The 15,923-nt window shown below is 31.4% G+C and overlaps 1 protein-coding gene across 4 annotated transcripts in view; it reads right to left on the reverse strand.

Moving 5' to 3' along the window:
- The window catches only part of Rph (Rabphilin), a 171,508-nt gene that overhangs the window by 71,540 nt on the left and 84,045 nt on the right, over positions 1–15,923 (reverse strand). For all 4 annotated transcript variants that reach the window (XM_072538252.1, XM_072538251.1, XM_072538250.1 and 1 more), the window contains exons 3-4: positions 12,183–12,330; positions 1,061–1,245 (exon numbers count right to left, since the gene is read on the reverse strand). In XM_072538252.1, coding sequence (XP_072394353.1) covers positions 1,061–1,245; positions 12,183–12,330 — 333 coding nt within the window. The remainder of the gene's footprint in view (positions 1–1,060; positions 1,246–12,182; positions 12,331–15,923) is intronic.

Raw genomic sequence — 15,923 nt, forward strand, 5'->3', positions numbered from 1 at the left:
ATATAATGAGAAATCAAGACAGATACGAGCTACTCCAATGCATTTTGCCTTGAAGGAAAAAGTGCCCCAGGACGAAGAAGAATATCCTGGCTTGCTAACCTGAGAGCATGGTATAGAAAGACCTCAACACAGCTATTCCGTATAGCAACCAACAAAGTCATCATAGCCAGAATGATCGCCAACGTTCGGAACAGACAGTCACTCTAAGAAGAATTGATGAAAGAAAGCTCCTAACTGCAAGAAAGTTTTTGAAGAAGCTGAAGAACTTTTTTGATAGAAAAACAGTAAAATGAAAAATGTATTGATACAACTCCAAACTAAGTGTGAAAATCGATTTGCTGATTTTAGAAAGATCACACTTAACATGAAGATTTTCCGAAACCCTTTTCCGGTTTATATTAATGTTGTACCAAGTAATTTGCAAATAAACATAGTACATTTGCAAAACAGTACCACTCTAAAAACGGAATTTAAGGAAAGCACTAACTTTGTACACTTTTCTACAAAAGTTTGGGTTCTAACTTTAAGAAATTTAAAAGTTTGCTCAGCAGATAATTACAATGTTTGGTAGTATATATCTATGTGAGCAGACTTTTCAATCACTAATGATAAAAAAACAAGCATATTTATGAATATTTATATGTGATACTGCGCATTTTTTTTCTACATCTAAAATGCAAGCAAAAAATTTAAAAAGCTTTCAAGTCAAGTAAAACCTCAAAAATTGTATTGCCTTATAAGTCTTACTTTATTTTGAACCCATTAAAATAAGTTGCAAGTAACAATAAATATGATTAAAATTGCAAAAATTAGCTTTATCCAAAAAAAAAATTGACACAATTGATGACACGTGTAAAAAAGTGATTAGATGAAATCTGAACCGCACCAACATCCCCATAGCATTTGTGGCCCTTATATAAAAAAATGTTGCCGACCCGTACTGTATATTATATGGACATAAAAACACCACAGCCATAATCAAAAAATGTTATTGCATTTTTAAAGCAAAGTTACGTTAGAATAGCCAGAGCAGCAGAAAAATTTAATAATCTCTTCTTACCTTGGACCCTTACCAGCTAGAGTATCTATGGAACATTTTGTACACGCCAGTCTTTTGCAATCCATACAAACTATTTTTTGTGCACCAAGTAAACCAAATCCATCACCGCATAACAGGCATTGTGAAGCATTTTTTCCCATGGCATTTCTTCTCATATTTTCCAATTTTTCTACCAATTTTCCTACCTGTAATAAATAGGTATATAATTATAACATAATAATACTAACAGATAAGATATAAAGCTACTATATTAAATGAGTACAGTAAATTGTGGGCATGAATTATCCGAAGAAAAAGAAATAATGAGGGGAGTTAGATAAGTTTGTATGTTTTGTCTGTTATGTGATGCTGTCTCTGGGGAAATTGTACCGGAAGCTTTTGAATTAGAAACAGCATAGATAAAAGTAAATGTGTTTTGAATAGAAAATATTAGTTGATAAAATATAAATTCGAAAAACTAAAAAGAATAATAAATATACCCTACCTCGACGTACAAAAACAAATTCATGGAAAATAGTAAGAACAGCAGTACTTACTAATTATGGGCGGCCAAGAGATATAAAAATAAAGAAATCCACGTACCTGAAAATGTAGTAAACACTGCCTGGGGTAATTGCGGGGTGGATCGAGTAGCTCTGCGGTTACCACAGCCGGTCTCAAGCCCGGATACAATGTGGACTGTGATTGGTAAGATTAGCAACTCACCAATCGTAAAAACGAATATTCTTCAAAGACATAATCTGAAGCCTCTATATTGGATAGATAATATGAAGATGACCGCGGCAAGAAATAAAGACAAGAAAAAAATATCCAAAACCCAGATCAGAATTACTACATGGAACATCAGATGGCCTAACACAAAAGACCAAGAAATAACCCAAGTACTAAAAGAGAAACAAATAGACATATGCACTCTACAGGAAATAAAAAAGAAAAGAAAAGAACAATCAAAATTAGGTGAATATTATACAAATCTACAGTGGAATAGCAAAAGAAAACAGGGTCAAAAGATACTAAAATCACATCAAAGAGTTAATACTTATCAGAATGGATGTAAGTGTCTAAAGGGCTCACAAATGTCCCTGCCCTTATCTACCACAACCATAACGACATCAGAATGGATTGTAACAACAAAGATAATAATGGAGAACAATGACCTGAACATCAGCGGAGTATACAGCCCACAAAATAACAAACCTCAAACAACAAGGAAAACATTTTATGACAAATTAATACAAGTAGTAGATCAAGTCAGAAGAAAGGTAATAATACTGGAGCATTTTAACGCTTGAATAGGCAACCAAGTAATACCCTTCTTCTTCGTATAGTGCTGTGCACCATTAGTGCGTTGGCGAATTATCTTAAGGCCAGACGTCTGTCTTTTGCGGCATGCAAAAGATCGCCAGTGTTATTTATGCCTGTCCAGTTCTTTATGTTCCGTAGCCACGACATTTGTTTGCGACCTACTCCTCTCTTGCCTGCAATCTTTCCCTTAATGATTAGTTGAGGGATTGCGTATATTAATGGAATGGAATGGCACTCTTTTCATTCATGTTTCCATGCCGTATAACAATATACACCATACATAGCACTTAACCATCCTGTAGCGGAGATTGAAGGAAAGATTGAGGTTACATAGTATCGGTTTAAATTTGACTAAAGCTTGTCTTGCTTGATCGGTACGGAATTTTATTTCTTGGTGAGGATTCCATTGGTCATTTATCATCATTCCCAAGTATTTAAATGTTTTCACTTGATCGATTGGAGCATTATCTACTTGCAGTTGTATTCTTAAAAGTGCGTTTTTTCCTATTGCCATGCATTTAGTTTTTCCAGCATTTATCTTCAATTCATATTTTTCCTACGGTGTTTATTTTATTTAACATCAATTGCATATCATGTTCGTTGTCTGTTATTATCGCGGTGTCGTCGGCGTAACGAATGTTATTTTCGGGAACCCATTTACCTTTATTCCACACTCAGAGCCTTCCACTGCCTCTACAAAAATGTTCTCCACATAGAGATTAAAGAGCATAGGAGACAAAGTACACCCCTGTCGCACCCCTCTAAAAATTTCAAATTCTTCTTTGATTGCTTCATTTGTTCAGTCTCACTCGTGCTTTTTGATTCCAATATAGATTCTGGATAACTCTTTTATCTTTCTCGTCAATGTTAGCAATGTGTAGCATTTTTAACATTGTGTCATGTTTTACGGTGTCAAACGCTTTTTTATAATCGAGGAATGTTATGATTATATCCTTTCGTTGATCCATGCATTATTCAAGCAGAAAGCTGATTCACGTGTACCCAGTCCACTCTTGAAACCAAATTGTTTCTCACCGCTTAGATCTTCCAGCTTTCTGAACATTCTTGTGTGAAGGAACACCTTAAGCAAATGGCCCATTAAACTTATTAGTCTGTGGTCTTTGCATTTTGTCGCTCTTTGTGATTTAGTGATCATTATAAAGGTTGAATAAAGCCAATCCGTTGGAATGTGGCCGGTGTTATATATGGCATTGAAAATTGTTACCAACATGTCGATGTTATATCTTCCTACAGTTTTATGGCTTCCGTAGTAATTCTATCCGGTCCAGGGGCCTAGGCCTGTTTTTGGTACTTTTATAGCGTACTCCACCTCGGCGCGAATAATGGGAGGGCCGGATAAATTTTCCGTGGGTAAGTTAGTAGTTGGCAGATTCGGTCTATTATCCGCATAGAAGGACGAAGCATAGTTTGCCCAGATTTTAGCTAGTTCTTTCTGGGTATGAACGTAGTTTCCTTGATCATTCTTTAGACGAGTCTCATGGTGTTTCTTGTATATACTCGAAATTTCTTTGACCTTTTTATGTAGTTCAAAGCTGTCTCCCTTGTCTTGTAGTGATTCCAATTCTTCACAACGTTCTTTCATCCAGCTTTTCTTTGCGTTTTTAATTCTTGCTCTTATCGTACGTTGGATTTTCTTGTTTTCCTGTTGATTCTGATGTATTTTGTACTGTCTGCGTTGCTCCATTAGATCAAGTATCTCTTTCGTCATCCACTCGTTTTGTGATAGCTATTTTTATTTTCTCACAGGTTTCCTCTATGGAATTTCCTTGTATGTTTCTTAAGTTCTCGTTAATGTGCTTACTGTATGTAGATCTAAGCTTTTCGTCTCTCATTAATTCTCTAATGTTTATGTATTTTTTATTAGATGGCTTTTGAACCTTTGCCAATCGAAGCCTTACATTCGCGATTAAGGAGTTGTGGTCAGACGAAATGTCCGCACCAGGGTAAGCGGCCACTCTTTTTATATAGTTGCGGAAGCTTTTGTTTATCAAGATGTAATCAATTTGATTTCGTATCATAAGACCTGGACGATCTGCTGGTGCTCGCCATGTATACAATCTTCTTGGTGAGAGTTGATACCACGTATCACCCCAATAATACCCAGAATTAAGTAAAAGCATAACGAGAATGTTAAAAACGAAAATGGAGAACTGGTGATGAAATGTTTAGCTTTTTAAAATCTAATACTTTAGTCTTAATATTAATTACACTACCCAAGAAGATATATGCCCAAGGCTTCTACTAAATCTATTTCAATCACCCGACGATTTTCTAATACGACACTCTGTATTTCTTGTACGATTTCGGGTGTAGTTGCTGTTTTCACAGCGTCCAGTTCCTTGACGTGGATCATCTTTAAGGCTTGTACGATCACGTTTAAATTCAGAAATCCATCTTTCTATTGTAATAATTGTAGTTGAAGAGTCCTTATAGATTTTTAAGATTCGTTCATAAATTTCCTTTGCTTTTAAACCTTTCAAAAATTTAAATTTAATCATTGCATGATAATGGATTTTTTCCATTGTAAAAAAATACTGTGACGCGACGATACGTCGATAAATGACTTCTAAACAAAGAATGAATTAACAAATTGAGGTGAAATTTCACATGGGTTTATATAAAGAGTGTACCAAAATAATACAAAAAAAAATAGGTCAGTAGCAACGTCCTCTCTTCTCGAAGCGCAAAACTTATTAAACGCCCTATTATGTTTGACTTTAAAAATAAATAAGTAGAACACATAACTAACAAATGACATTGGAGCAATGTGAAACCAAATATTTAAATTAAAATAGAAATATATGTTTACAATTAAAAATCACTTGTATCAATTTTATAAAAGCATTCAAAGCTCTAACAAGCTGTATTCCAACATTTCAAATTTGTTAGATTTTAATATGTAGTTAGATAATCCTTTATTTCGCTTCTATTATTTCAATAATTGGCATGTTTTTTATTTTGAATCATCTCTAGTACACATATTTTATAATATGCAAATAAATAATTTAAATTCACAAAATGTAAACCAAATATTCTTTTAGGTATAAAATCAAATGTAGAATATGATTTTACTATATTGGTCAAAAAATATAGGAATAAGCCTCAATTAATTTATTTTCATAATTAATTGTTTTACGTTTCGACTTGTATTAAGTTCCGGAAATAGTTTTCAATAATTAAAAAAAAAATTTAAATTTAATGAGGTTGTGTGTGTGTGTATGTTGGTTGGGATATTGACTGAAAAAATTCGTTTCCCCAGTGCGATAGAGAAAAGTGATGCAAAACAGTCCTGGCATCTCTTTTTAATGGGCGGGATTTATTGCCCATATGATCTTCCCACTACCAAACACAAGTGCGACTTCTGATGTATGTTTAATGCTTGATGCTTGTTTATCCTGACACTTAGTGGCCTTGCAGTTTTTCCCACATAAAAATTGTTGCATTCACAGGGTATTATATAGATTAAGTTCTTTGGCCTCACTTACGTGTTAAGGTCTATGTATTTACTTTATTGTTCAATGCCATTTCTTTTTCATGTGTGTTTATTTTGTAATTAGAAATGCATCTTTCCATTATACTTTATGCTCATTATCCCAGGCATGTTTGCATATCTGCAAAAATTGTTGCATTGACAGGGTATTCTCTAGATTGAGTTCTTTGGTCTCTATTACGTGTTAAGATCTACATATTTACTTTATTTCTCAAAGTCATAATTATTGGGAGGGTTGTTCAAGATTATAATTGGATTTAAAACAAAAACACTTTTAAACAAAATGAGAATACTAATGTACAAGGAAAAGTAACAAAGGAAAACTTTCTTGGAGTTCATATTATACACTAACAGAATAAAATTGGATCTTTTAAAATTATAATAAAATGTTTAAAGACTTGTCGTAAGGATTTTTTCAATCAAGATGTAATTTGTTCTGTCTTCATCACATGTGACAAATTCGTTAAACTTCCCGTGCTAGAATCGGTATCAATAGAGTGTTATGACCCATTTCAGCATCCCTGCTTCATCAGACTCGGGCTGATACAAATTCAAACTCGGAAAGTATCCAACGAATATCTCCTAAAACTTGACCACTGCAGTGGTTAGCGTACAGAGGTGTCACCTGCTTTGGTGGCCATGAACGAAAACGATTTAATAATATAGTTTTTTGTCATATGAGCTATACGAAATGTGTAAAAGATTAAATCTTTTAGCAATAGCTGCTATCGTTTTGTTGAATTAACTGACCAAATATATGGCCTATGAGGACAAATTCGTTAAACTTCCCGTGCTCGAATCGGTATCAATAGAGTGTTATGACTATGTTAGAATTTGTATCAGCCCGAGTGTCTGATGAAGCAGGGATGCTTGAATCGGTATAAATAACACTCTATTGATACCGATTGAAGCACGAGAAGGTTAAGGAATTTGTCCTCCTAAGCCATATATTTGGTCATTTAATTCAACAAAGCGATAGCAGCTGTTGCTAAAAGATTTACCCTTTTACTCCTGTGAATATACAAAAACATCTCATAGAGGTTACTATGAGAGACTGGTTTTGTGCAAATTTAATAAAATTATATTTTGTGTTAATAATTCTCTATATTTTATACAGTTCTATCATTATTTTAAGTGTAATTGGTTGCTAAAAAATGAAACACTTAGATTTTATACAGAAATCTGTTATTGTGCCTCAAAACACTGGTTCCTTGTGACAGAAATAGTCATAAACGATATTTACTGTACTGTACTGTCCATATTAAAAATGGAACCATTATAAACACATTGTTATGAAATCAGGTCCATTTATAATGTTAAAAATCAGTAGTTATTATTTGAAAAAAATCTATTGTTATTTTGCCTTGATAACATTGTTTCCATGTGATTGATTGGCAGAATATTTCCATTTTCTCTTTTTAGTGTATATACTTAGACTAGTACATTATCTATTAGTTTTATATTAAACTTCGCTATAAAAACTGTACGCTTTTGTGTGATCTTTTTATTTGCGTTATATAAATATCATTAATGTAAAATAAATCCATCTACAAATAAATGGAAAAAATTTATTGTTGTGCGATTGATACAGAGATTGCCGTATCGTTTGATGGATCATTTTTGGATTATTACGAATGATTTAATGCAATGTCAGTAATATAGCTCTTTTGTTATTTGAAAAATATTATCTTGTTTTTGATGGACAAGATGGTTATATATTTTTTATTTGAACAAGAATAATCCCACAAGACCGAGAGAAATACATCGAAATATTGAAATTTACAGCACGGCGCGGCGACTCAAACAAAACATGTATTTTAATAGAGTCCACCGGTAAAAATGTTGTGAAATTAAGACATGTGCCCACCGGTATAGAGGAAATATAACAATAGCCCTTATAGCCGATTCTTATTTTAACACTGGTGTTAGTGTGCATAAATAATTAGCACGAGTAGTGTTCCGGGGTATATCATACCTCAAACTAAACTAACACAAGAAGTTAAATTGTTTAAAATTTAATTATTTAAAATGGTTAATTTTGGTTTTTGACTTATTTATGATTTAAATAAATTAAATATGATACTGTAAAAGTCTTATATTTAAATGGTAAACATTATTTATCCAACCTATTGCAATTATGCTAGGCAAAAAACACGAGTGAACAATAATACACTCAGATACCTATTATGAAACATTATATTAATCGCACAACTCTAAATAAACTGATAGCATAAGATTTTACAAATTAGAGGAAAAAATGTTTGCCAAAATACATTGAAAAATAAAAAAGTTATGAGTTCTCAAATTTTTCACAATTTGAACACGTCATTATTGCTTATACCAAACAAATTGGAGTATCACATCGCATGCATATGTAAAAAGTCTTGCTATCTTTATTTCTTGGACAAACAGAACATCTACTGCTTGTCCTTTGTCGCTTAGGTCCCAATTGATGTGCCCCTGTTTGCTGATTAGCACGTAGTAGTCGACGCAAGGAAGGGTTTTGTCTTCGTTGGTTTCGAAACTCAGTAATCAGCTGCATACCCAGTTCTTTCAAAAAAATTCGTCTTTTTAAATTAAAAATTTTTGTATTTATTTTATATATAACTGGAGCATTCACTCCAGCTGTATTCAAAAACAAAAAAAAATTGTCTCAAAGTCCAACGACGACTATTTCTTGATACGCTGTAATTAGCAGACAATTCATCCAATGTGTCTACAGTAGGGATGGGAAAAACCTACCGGTTTTAACCGAAAACCGGTTTTTTTACTTCGCAATAACCGGTTTTATCGGTTGTTTTTTTGTCCCGGTTATAACCGGTTTTTTATTTTTAAAGTAAAAATCGGTTATTAGGTTTTTACGGTGATTAGGATTAGGTTAGGTATTATTTTGGATCCCAAGGATTTCTCTACGTTTTCAAAACGATACACTCATACAGGAAGTATTAAATGAGTTAAAATGTACCTATTATACAAATATACAAACGTGTTAAAAGTATAATTTTTTTTTATGGTAATAAAAATAAAAGATGAATTGCATTATTCAATTTATTTTTAAGTAAAATATTTATGTTGATATTATTTTTTTTTAAATCCCATTTGAAAGAGTCTGGGAAATTTATTATAAGTTGAAATGGTTGGGGTTGGTAATTTTTTGGGTTTGGGAGGAGAGGAAAATTGGTGGGTATTTTAGAGGATTATATTTTTAAATGGTAAATTAAATTTGCATCATTAATTGAATACAATAATTGCATATTATATTCGACTCTCATTAAATTCATTGACAATAGAACCTGAATTATTTTAGCGCTCTCTGTGGAGCAGTAGTATAATAATTTTGGTTTACTGCTCTCTGCATCTGACTACAACCAGATGGAATTCTGTCTATCATATGCTTAAAAGATTCACACTAATGTCTCCATATATAGCTGCAATATTGGCAGATCCCTCGATTAAAAAAGCACCAAGGATGATTTCTGGTTCAGATATAAAACTAATCACTGAAATTGTAAGCATTTTATCGCCTTTCGATGAGGCCACAAAGGAGATCTGGTTCCCAGTACATTACTGCTAGCCTTGTTATCCCCCTTGTGTCTATTATCGAAAGATTTTTAAAAAACCTCAAGCCAAACCTTAGTACAGTTCAAAAGTTATCCCAAAAGCTTATAACTAGCCTTCAAGAGAGGGGCACTAAGCTTTTACGAAATCCTCTGCTTTGCCATGCTACAATCACGGACCCGAGGTTCAAAAAACTATATCTGAATCCGTATATAGCGGAAACAGTCACATCCAATTTAGGCTCGGAAGTTAGGACGTATCTTACCGAAATCGGAAAACTTTCTCCTTCCTGCTCCTTCCAGAATGAAGAAGCCAAAGTAAGTTTAAAATCAAACCCTCTTTGGTCTTCACACGATCTGGAATTGGTGAACAGTGATTTCAGTTCAAGTTCTCAGGAAACACGGATTCAAAGTTCTTTTTCAAATGAACTGACTCTATATCTGCAGCGGCCTTTGCTGCCAAGTGATCCGTTTTCATTCTAGGATCAGAACAGAACCTGTATGCCAGGCTTGGCTTTTATAGCTAAAAAAATACATGTCGTTGGTCGGAAGTTCGGTGGCATCAAAGAGACTGGTGTCATCATTGAATGATATTGTGTCAGATGAGAGAAGCCGCTTAACCGACCAACATATATATGAACGAGTTTTTCTCATTAGGCTTCATGAAAAATACTGGCCAACATAATACTAAATCCATTTTGATCATATTGATATCAAGTCGAATGAAGTATCGCAAACTAAAGTGCATTGTAAATGTAACTTTGTAACTATTGGATTAAAAAAACCGAAAACCGGTTTTTGGAAAAACCGGTTCTACTAAAAAAAAGTACTAAAATTTTTTATCTTGGTCATCAGTTTTCATATAATATAATATAAAAGGAGATACGACGGGGGAAGTGTTTCGAGTTAGTCGGATTTATTGCACCATAACTTGGGAAATATTTATAGAAGAAGGAGAAAGTTAGCTGACTGTCGGAGATAGTTTGTAAAATATATAATTACGCATGTTATACATATATATATTGTTATGATATGTAAAATCGAGAAAAATATTGGGTTGATTAAAATATTTCAAAGTTCAAAAACATTAAAATAATTCAGATAAGCAGGATAATAACCAACAAACATTTCGAAGAAGGAAAGTTATTAAATTCTTGGAGTACCTGTACTAAACAAAATGTAAGCTATGCATAAATTATTTCTTTGTTATACTTGAGTGACCCGCATAATTTTAAGTGAAATCCAAAGACAATTGAACCGGTTTTCCAAATACATTAATGCAGTGATTAGAGACAAATAGAAGAGATTTTAGAAAGAGGTTTTTGTTAGTTTTTAAGAATTATAGAAAAATATTATTTGTAAATCAGTTTTAGGAAATTTTATAATTATAGGTAAAAATTTGTTTGTTATCGAAATGAAAAAATGGGGGAATTGTGACGAGTTTTGATTGGCGGAGATTGAAAAAGGTGGGATAGGTATGTAGGAATGAAAGTTTAGCTAGATTTAGGAGAGAGAAAAGATAATCAGTTGGTTTTCCAAGTCTGTAAGACAAACAGTGATTGTTCTCTGGCGGTTCCCGAGAAGTAGCAAGCAGTAGTGTTGAATGTTAGTGAGTTTTTGTGGAGTTAGTGTATCTGACAGAAGTTGAAGCAGCATAATATTGTAAGTCATATTTTCTACTTATATTCCAAGAGTCACTGTTCAGGCCAACGAGAGATTCAGTTTATCGTAAAGAGAAGATATTCCAAGAGTCATTTTTCACTCGGGCCAACGAGAGATTCAGTTTATCGAGAGGAGAAAGGCTATCATAATTTGAATGGTTTGTGCTTTTGAAGGAGATCATTAAGGACGATATATTTGCAACAATCTGTTGTAAGATTGCTGATTACATAGGGAGCGGTTGAGAGGAGATAATATAGTCTACAAGGAACAAGGATTTGGACCACTCATCATCAGAGAGAGATATTTTTGTTTTTTGCAGTTTTTTCTTTTATTGATAACACAATCTTTACATTTAATTTAGAAAGGATATAAATATTTTGATTAGGAGAGTTAGAATAGTTTGGGATTTTGAGATTTCAATTAATATTGTTTGTACCATTAATTTTGATTGTTCACGTACGTAGAACAAAATTTTGAGAATCATTATATGAGATTTGTTTATTGAAAACTTTTGAGTGTGAATTATTTCATTATTTTATTTCAATATATAGTGTTAGATCATATGTGTTTTTTATTATTCCGGTATTCTTTGGACCTTACCTTTCACATAGGTAATAGCATAGATATTGAAGCACGAATTTAACCCTGAGATAAAAGAATTAAAAATTGTGATAGAGTCATAATCCTATCATTTAAATAATTTAATTAATAAAAAAATTAATTAGCTAATTATTGCTTGGCGCACCAAGACTTTAAATATCACAATAATATATATATATATATATATATATATATATATATATATATATATATATATATATATATATATATATATATATATATAAATATATATATATATATATATAAATGTGATTTTACAAAAAACTAATATTTCCCGGTTAATAAGGAAATAAAATATGAGGAAACGAATCACTCTGTATAAAGAGCTAAACGGTTCGTCCGAATAATACCCTCTTAATTACCTTATGGAAATATTCGTTACAAAGTTATCTGTCATTTCGCAGCCTACACAACTCTAGTATTGATATCAGGTAATCTAAGAAAAGCCCTTAAGTAATTATCTTACCCTGTGTTGTTCCGAAATATCCAACTGTTCCGCTCTTTGTATAACTTGAACAATGGCCTCTTGTTCTTCTGCAGCCAAAGGGGAAACTTGAGGAACTTTGTGGCTATATCCGAGAACTGCGGTCTTGACGCTCCAGCCGGTATTTAATCTGAAAGCAAATTGAATCACTTTGAGAAAAAAAGGGTTGGTTGTGTATGGAACTAAATAAATGAACAACTAGGCGACTTTTGTTTGCGACGCATTATTTGGATTAGTGCAAAAAGTGAACATCTTTGTAGGTTGTGTTTTGATTTACTAATTTCGCCGGTATTACAAAGACGAACTAGACAACGGTTTTTATTGTATTTTGTTTTGTAAGCTCTCAATACAATGGTTTGTATATATATATATATATATATATATATATATATATATATATATATATATATATATATATATATCGAGAAAAGGAGTACGACCGTCAATCCAAAATAAACTAAGGTACACTCGAAGAGTGGTGGGTTTTTAGGTCAAAGTGGAGAAATAAAAGACAAAGAAGGTGGCTACTTCATCTATTTATTGAAGACGTTTCGCTTTCTGCTCAGAAAGCATCATCAGTTCATCTAAAAAGACAATATGAAACCAAACATCCATAGAGAATTTAAAAAATGTCTGTTACCTTACAAAGACATGTAGCAGTCAATGATGTTAAAAATATGAAGTATAAAACAATTAATCATGTTTTTAAATAACTGTAAATTTATTAGAATAACTGATTATTATATGTAAACAAAGTGAATATTTTAATACTTACAACTATAAGAATATTGAGACTGAACAAATAGAGTTTTATTTCCTGACCGATTGCTGATACTATAAGTCAATATTTAAAACAGTACGGTCGAAAAATAATTTAAAATATATATATATATATATATATATATATATATATATATATATATACACATACATATATATATATATATATATATATATATATATATATATATATATATATATACAGGGTGGTCCTTAAGTAATTGTACAAAAAGAAACAGTAGATTCTACACTTTAAAATATTACGATTTAAGGCAAATTGCTTTAATAAAATGTTGATATTAAGAAAGATACAGGGTGTTAAATTGCAAAATTAAAATTTTATTTTTCGCTATAACTTTCATGTTTGTAAACATTTATGTATAGAAATTTACAACTGGGTACTTTTAAATGTGAGAAATTAAAATTTGATGCATACTTTAATGTAACTGATAGAGGGCGCCACTTATGCCACATATGCGGTATAAATTTGCACTTAACTTTTTTGCTCTTTAAGTTACCTGTATTTGGGATAAAAAATGTTAAAGATTCATTATTTTAACAAAAAAAGGTATACTTGTTAATAACTTCAAAACTAAAGAGTTTTCGAGATAATCGCATTTTAAAAATGAGCTGCATAGTTCTGATCTAAGGCAATTACTCCAGGCAACGAAGAAAAAATAGACAAAAACATTAATACTTCTGAATTTTGGTATAAAATACCTTTAACTAAAGTTAATAGTGAACGAAATATTAAATAAAATAAATATATCAGCAGGATAATTAATAATAGGATTTGACAAACTAACAGAATAATAGGATTTTACATAAAACATTTTACGTTTTATGTTAAATTAAAGTCATAATCAAAACATTTTGTTTACAAACCAAATTAAGAAATAGTTAAACTAAATAACATAACTTTTTGTCAAAGTGAGTGTTCGATATGTCCACCATTTTCTTTAATTCATTTGTCAATATATTCCATAAAAGATCGTCTCATATTAAATAGCATCATTGCTTCTAAAGAAACTGCTGCAGTATTTATTTCTTCCCATAGTTGGTTGCGAATGTTTATGGGATTCTTATAGACACGTTGTTTTAATGCGCCCCATACACCAAAATTAAGCGGATTTAATTCGGGGCTACGTAATGGCCATAATGTATAATGGATGAATATATCGATGACATTACTTATTCATACGATTACGTTACAGCTTATGAGTAACTATAATTACATCTCGAACAAATGGCCTATTATGATTTACTAATGAACTAATATTATACTGAACTAAATTGCCTGTGTGTTTACTATATTTATAACGTATGATATATATTTATAACGTATATAACGTATGATGTTTTTGTAAAAATGCCGAGTCTTTCAGGTTAGATTTGTAGCAAAAGTATTATGAAACAGGACACATATGTGTTATTAAATACCTGGGCTCTAGTTTCTATTTGTCCTAATAAAAATAAGTAAACAATTTACGTAATGATCAATAAGTATTCTTTCCAAATTTTTTATGAATTAAATAATTATATCAATATCTCGCCACATTGCCAAGGAATATGACTACCACGACCAATCCAACGTTCAGAAAAGTTGTATTTAAGTATGTTGCTAAACCACATATTTTGGGTTTTTAGCATTTTACAATAGAGAAAAGTAATACAACGCCATTATAGAAACTTAAGAAGCGATAGCAAAGGAAAATTGTAAACATGATGACGGCCAACTTCTGAATACGGACACGGCACCTAAAGAAGGAGATGAAATATCTTTTCTCCAATAAGACATTGGACATATAACAAAGCATTTTGTGATGTTACATTATTATCTTTAAGTTGTTTTAATAAGAAAAAACTATGAATTATGCTTATCGACAGGTATTCAGTGCTTTACCGCACAAATATCAACCTAAGAATTATTGTGCAGCTGACTTATAAAATGCATTTATCTCGAAAACGGTTGAATTTTCAGGTTACTATCAAGTATACCTTTTTTTTGTAAAAATAATGCATCTTTATTATTTTTTAACACAAATAGAGCTAACTTAAAAAGCAAAAAAGTTAAGCGCTAATTTGTGCCACACATGTGGCATATGTGCCGCCCCCTATTAATTGCATTAATGTAAGTATAAAATTATAATTTATCCTACTCAAAAGCACCCAACTGTAAATTTTTGTCCAAAAAATTTACAAACGTAAAAGTTATAGGGAAAAATAAAATTTTAAATTTCCACTTTAACACCGTGTATCTTTCTTAATATCAACATTTTATTAAAGCAAGTTGGCTTAAATCGTAATACTTTAAAGTGCAGAATCTACGGTTTTCATATGTACAATTACTTAAGGACCACCCTGTATATATATATATATATATATATATATATATATATATATATATATATATATATATATATATATATAGGGTTTTTATCGCGGTTCTCAAAGAATTAGTTTGTAAGCACTTTTTGAAATTATCTTTATTATAATTATTATGAAACACACATATATATCTAATATAGACAATGTAAATTTAAAACAAACTATCTTTAAATTGAAATTGTTATGACACTAATTAAATTATATTAACAAAATTTGGTACCTTTCTGTCATTGAATGCCTAAATGAAACTGTTTTCCAAAATAAAGATTTTAATCATCACTCAATGTCTTCGTTGACAGCCTCGGTTATCCTTCTTTTTGTGAACTTGCATTGCCAAATACACCACAATGTTTTAATTATCAGCTTCCAGCATTTTAAAATATTTTTCTTCTTAATAGCATTTATAAATCGGTAAAATCTTCTTTCTTTTTTATTGCTTTTTTGTTTATTCTTCTTTCTAATAATCTTTTTTTTCTCTTCCAATCTCCAATCACAATATACATAATATAATTTTTACTCTCCAACTAATACTCTCTTAATACTATTTTTTTATCT

Source organism: Diabrotica undecimpunctata, chromosome 7 (assembly GCF_040954645.1).
Source record: "Diabrotica undecimpunctata isolate CICGRU chromosome 7, icDiaUnde3, whole genome shotgun sequence".
NCBI lineage: Eukaryota > Metazoa > Arthropoda > Insecta > Coleoptera > Chrysomelidae > Diabrotica > Diabrotica undecimpunctata.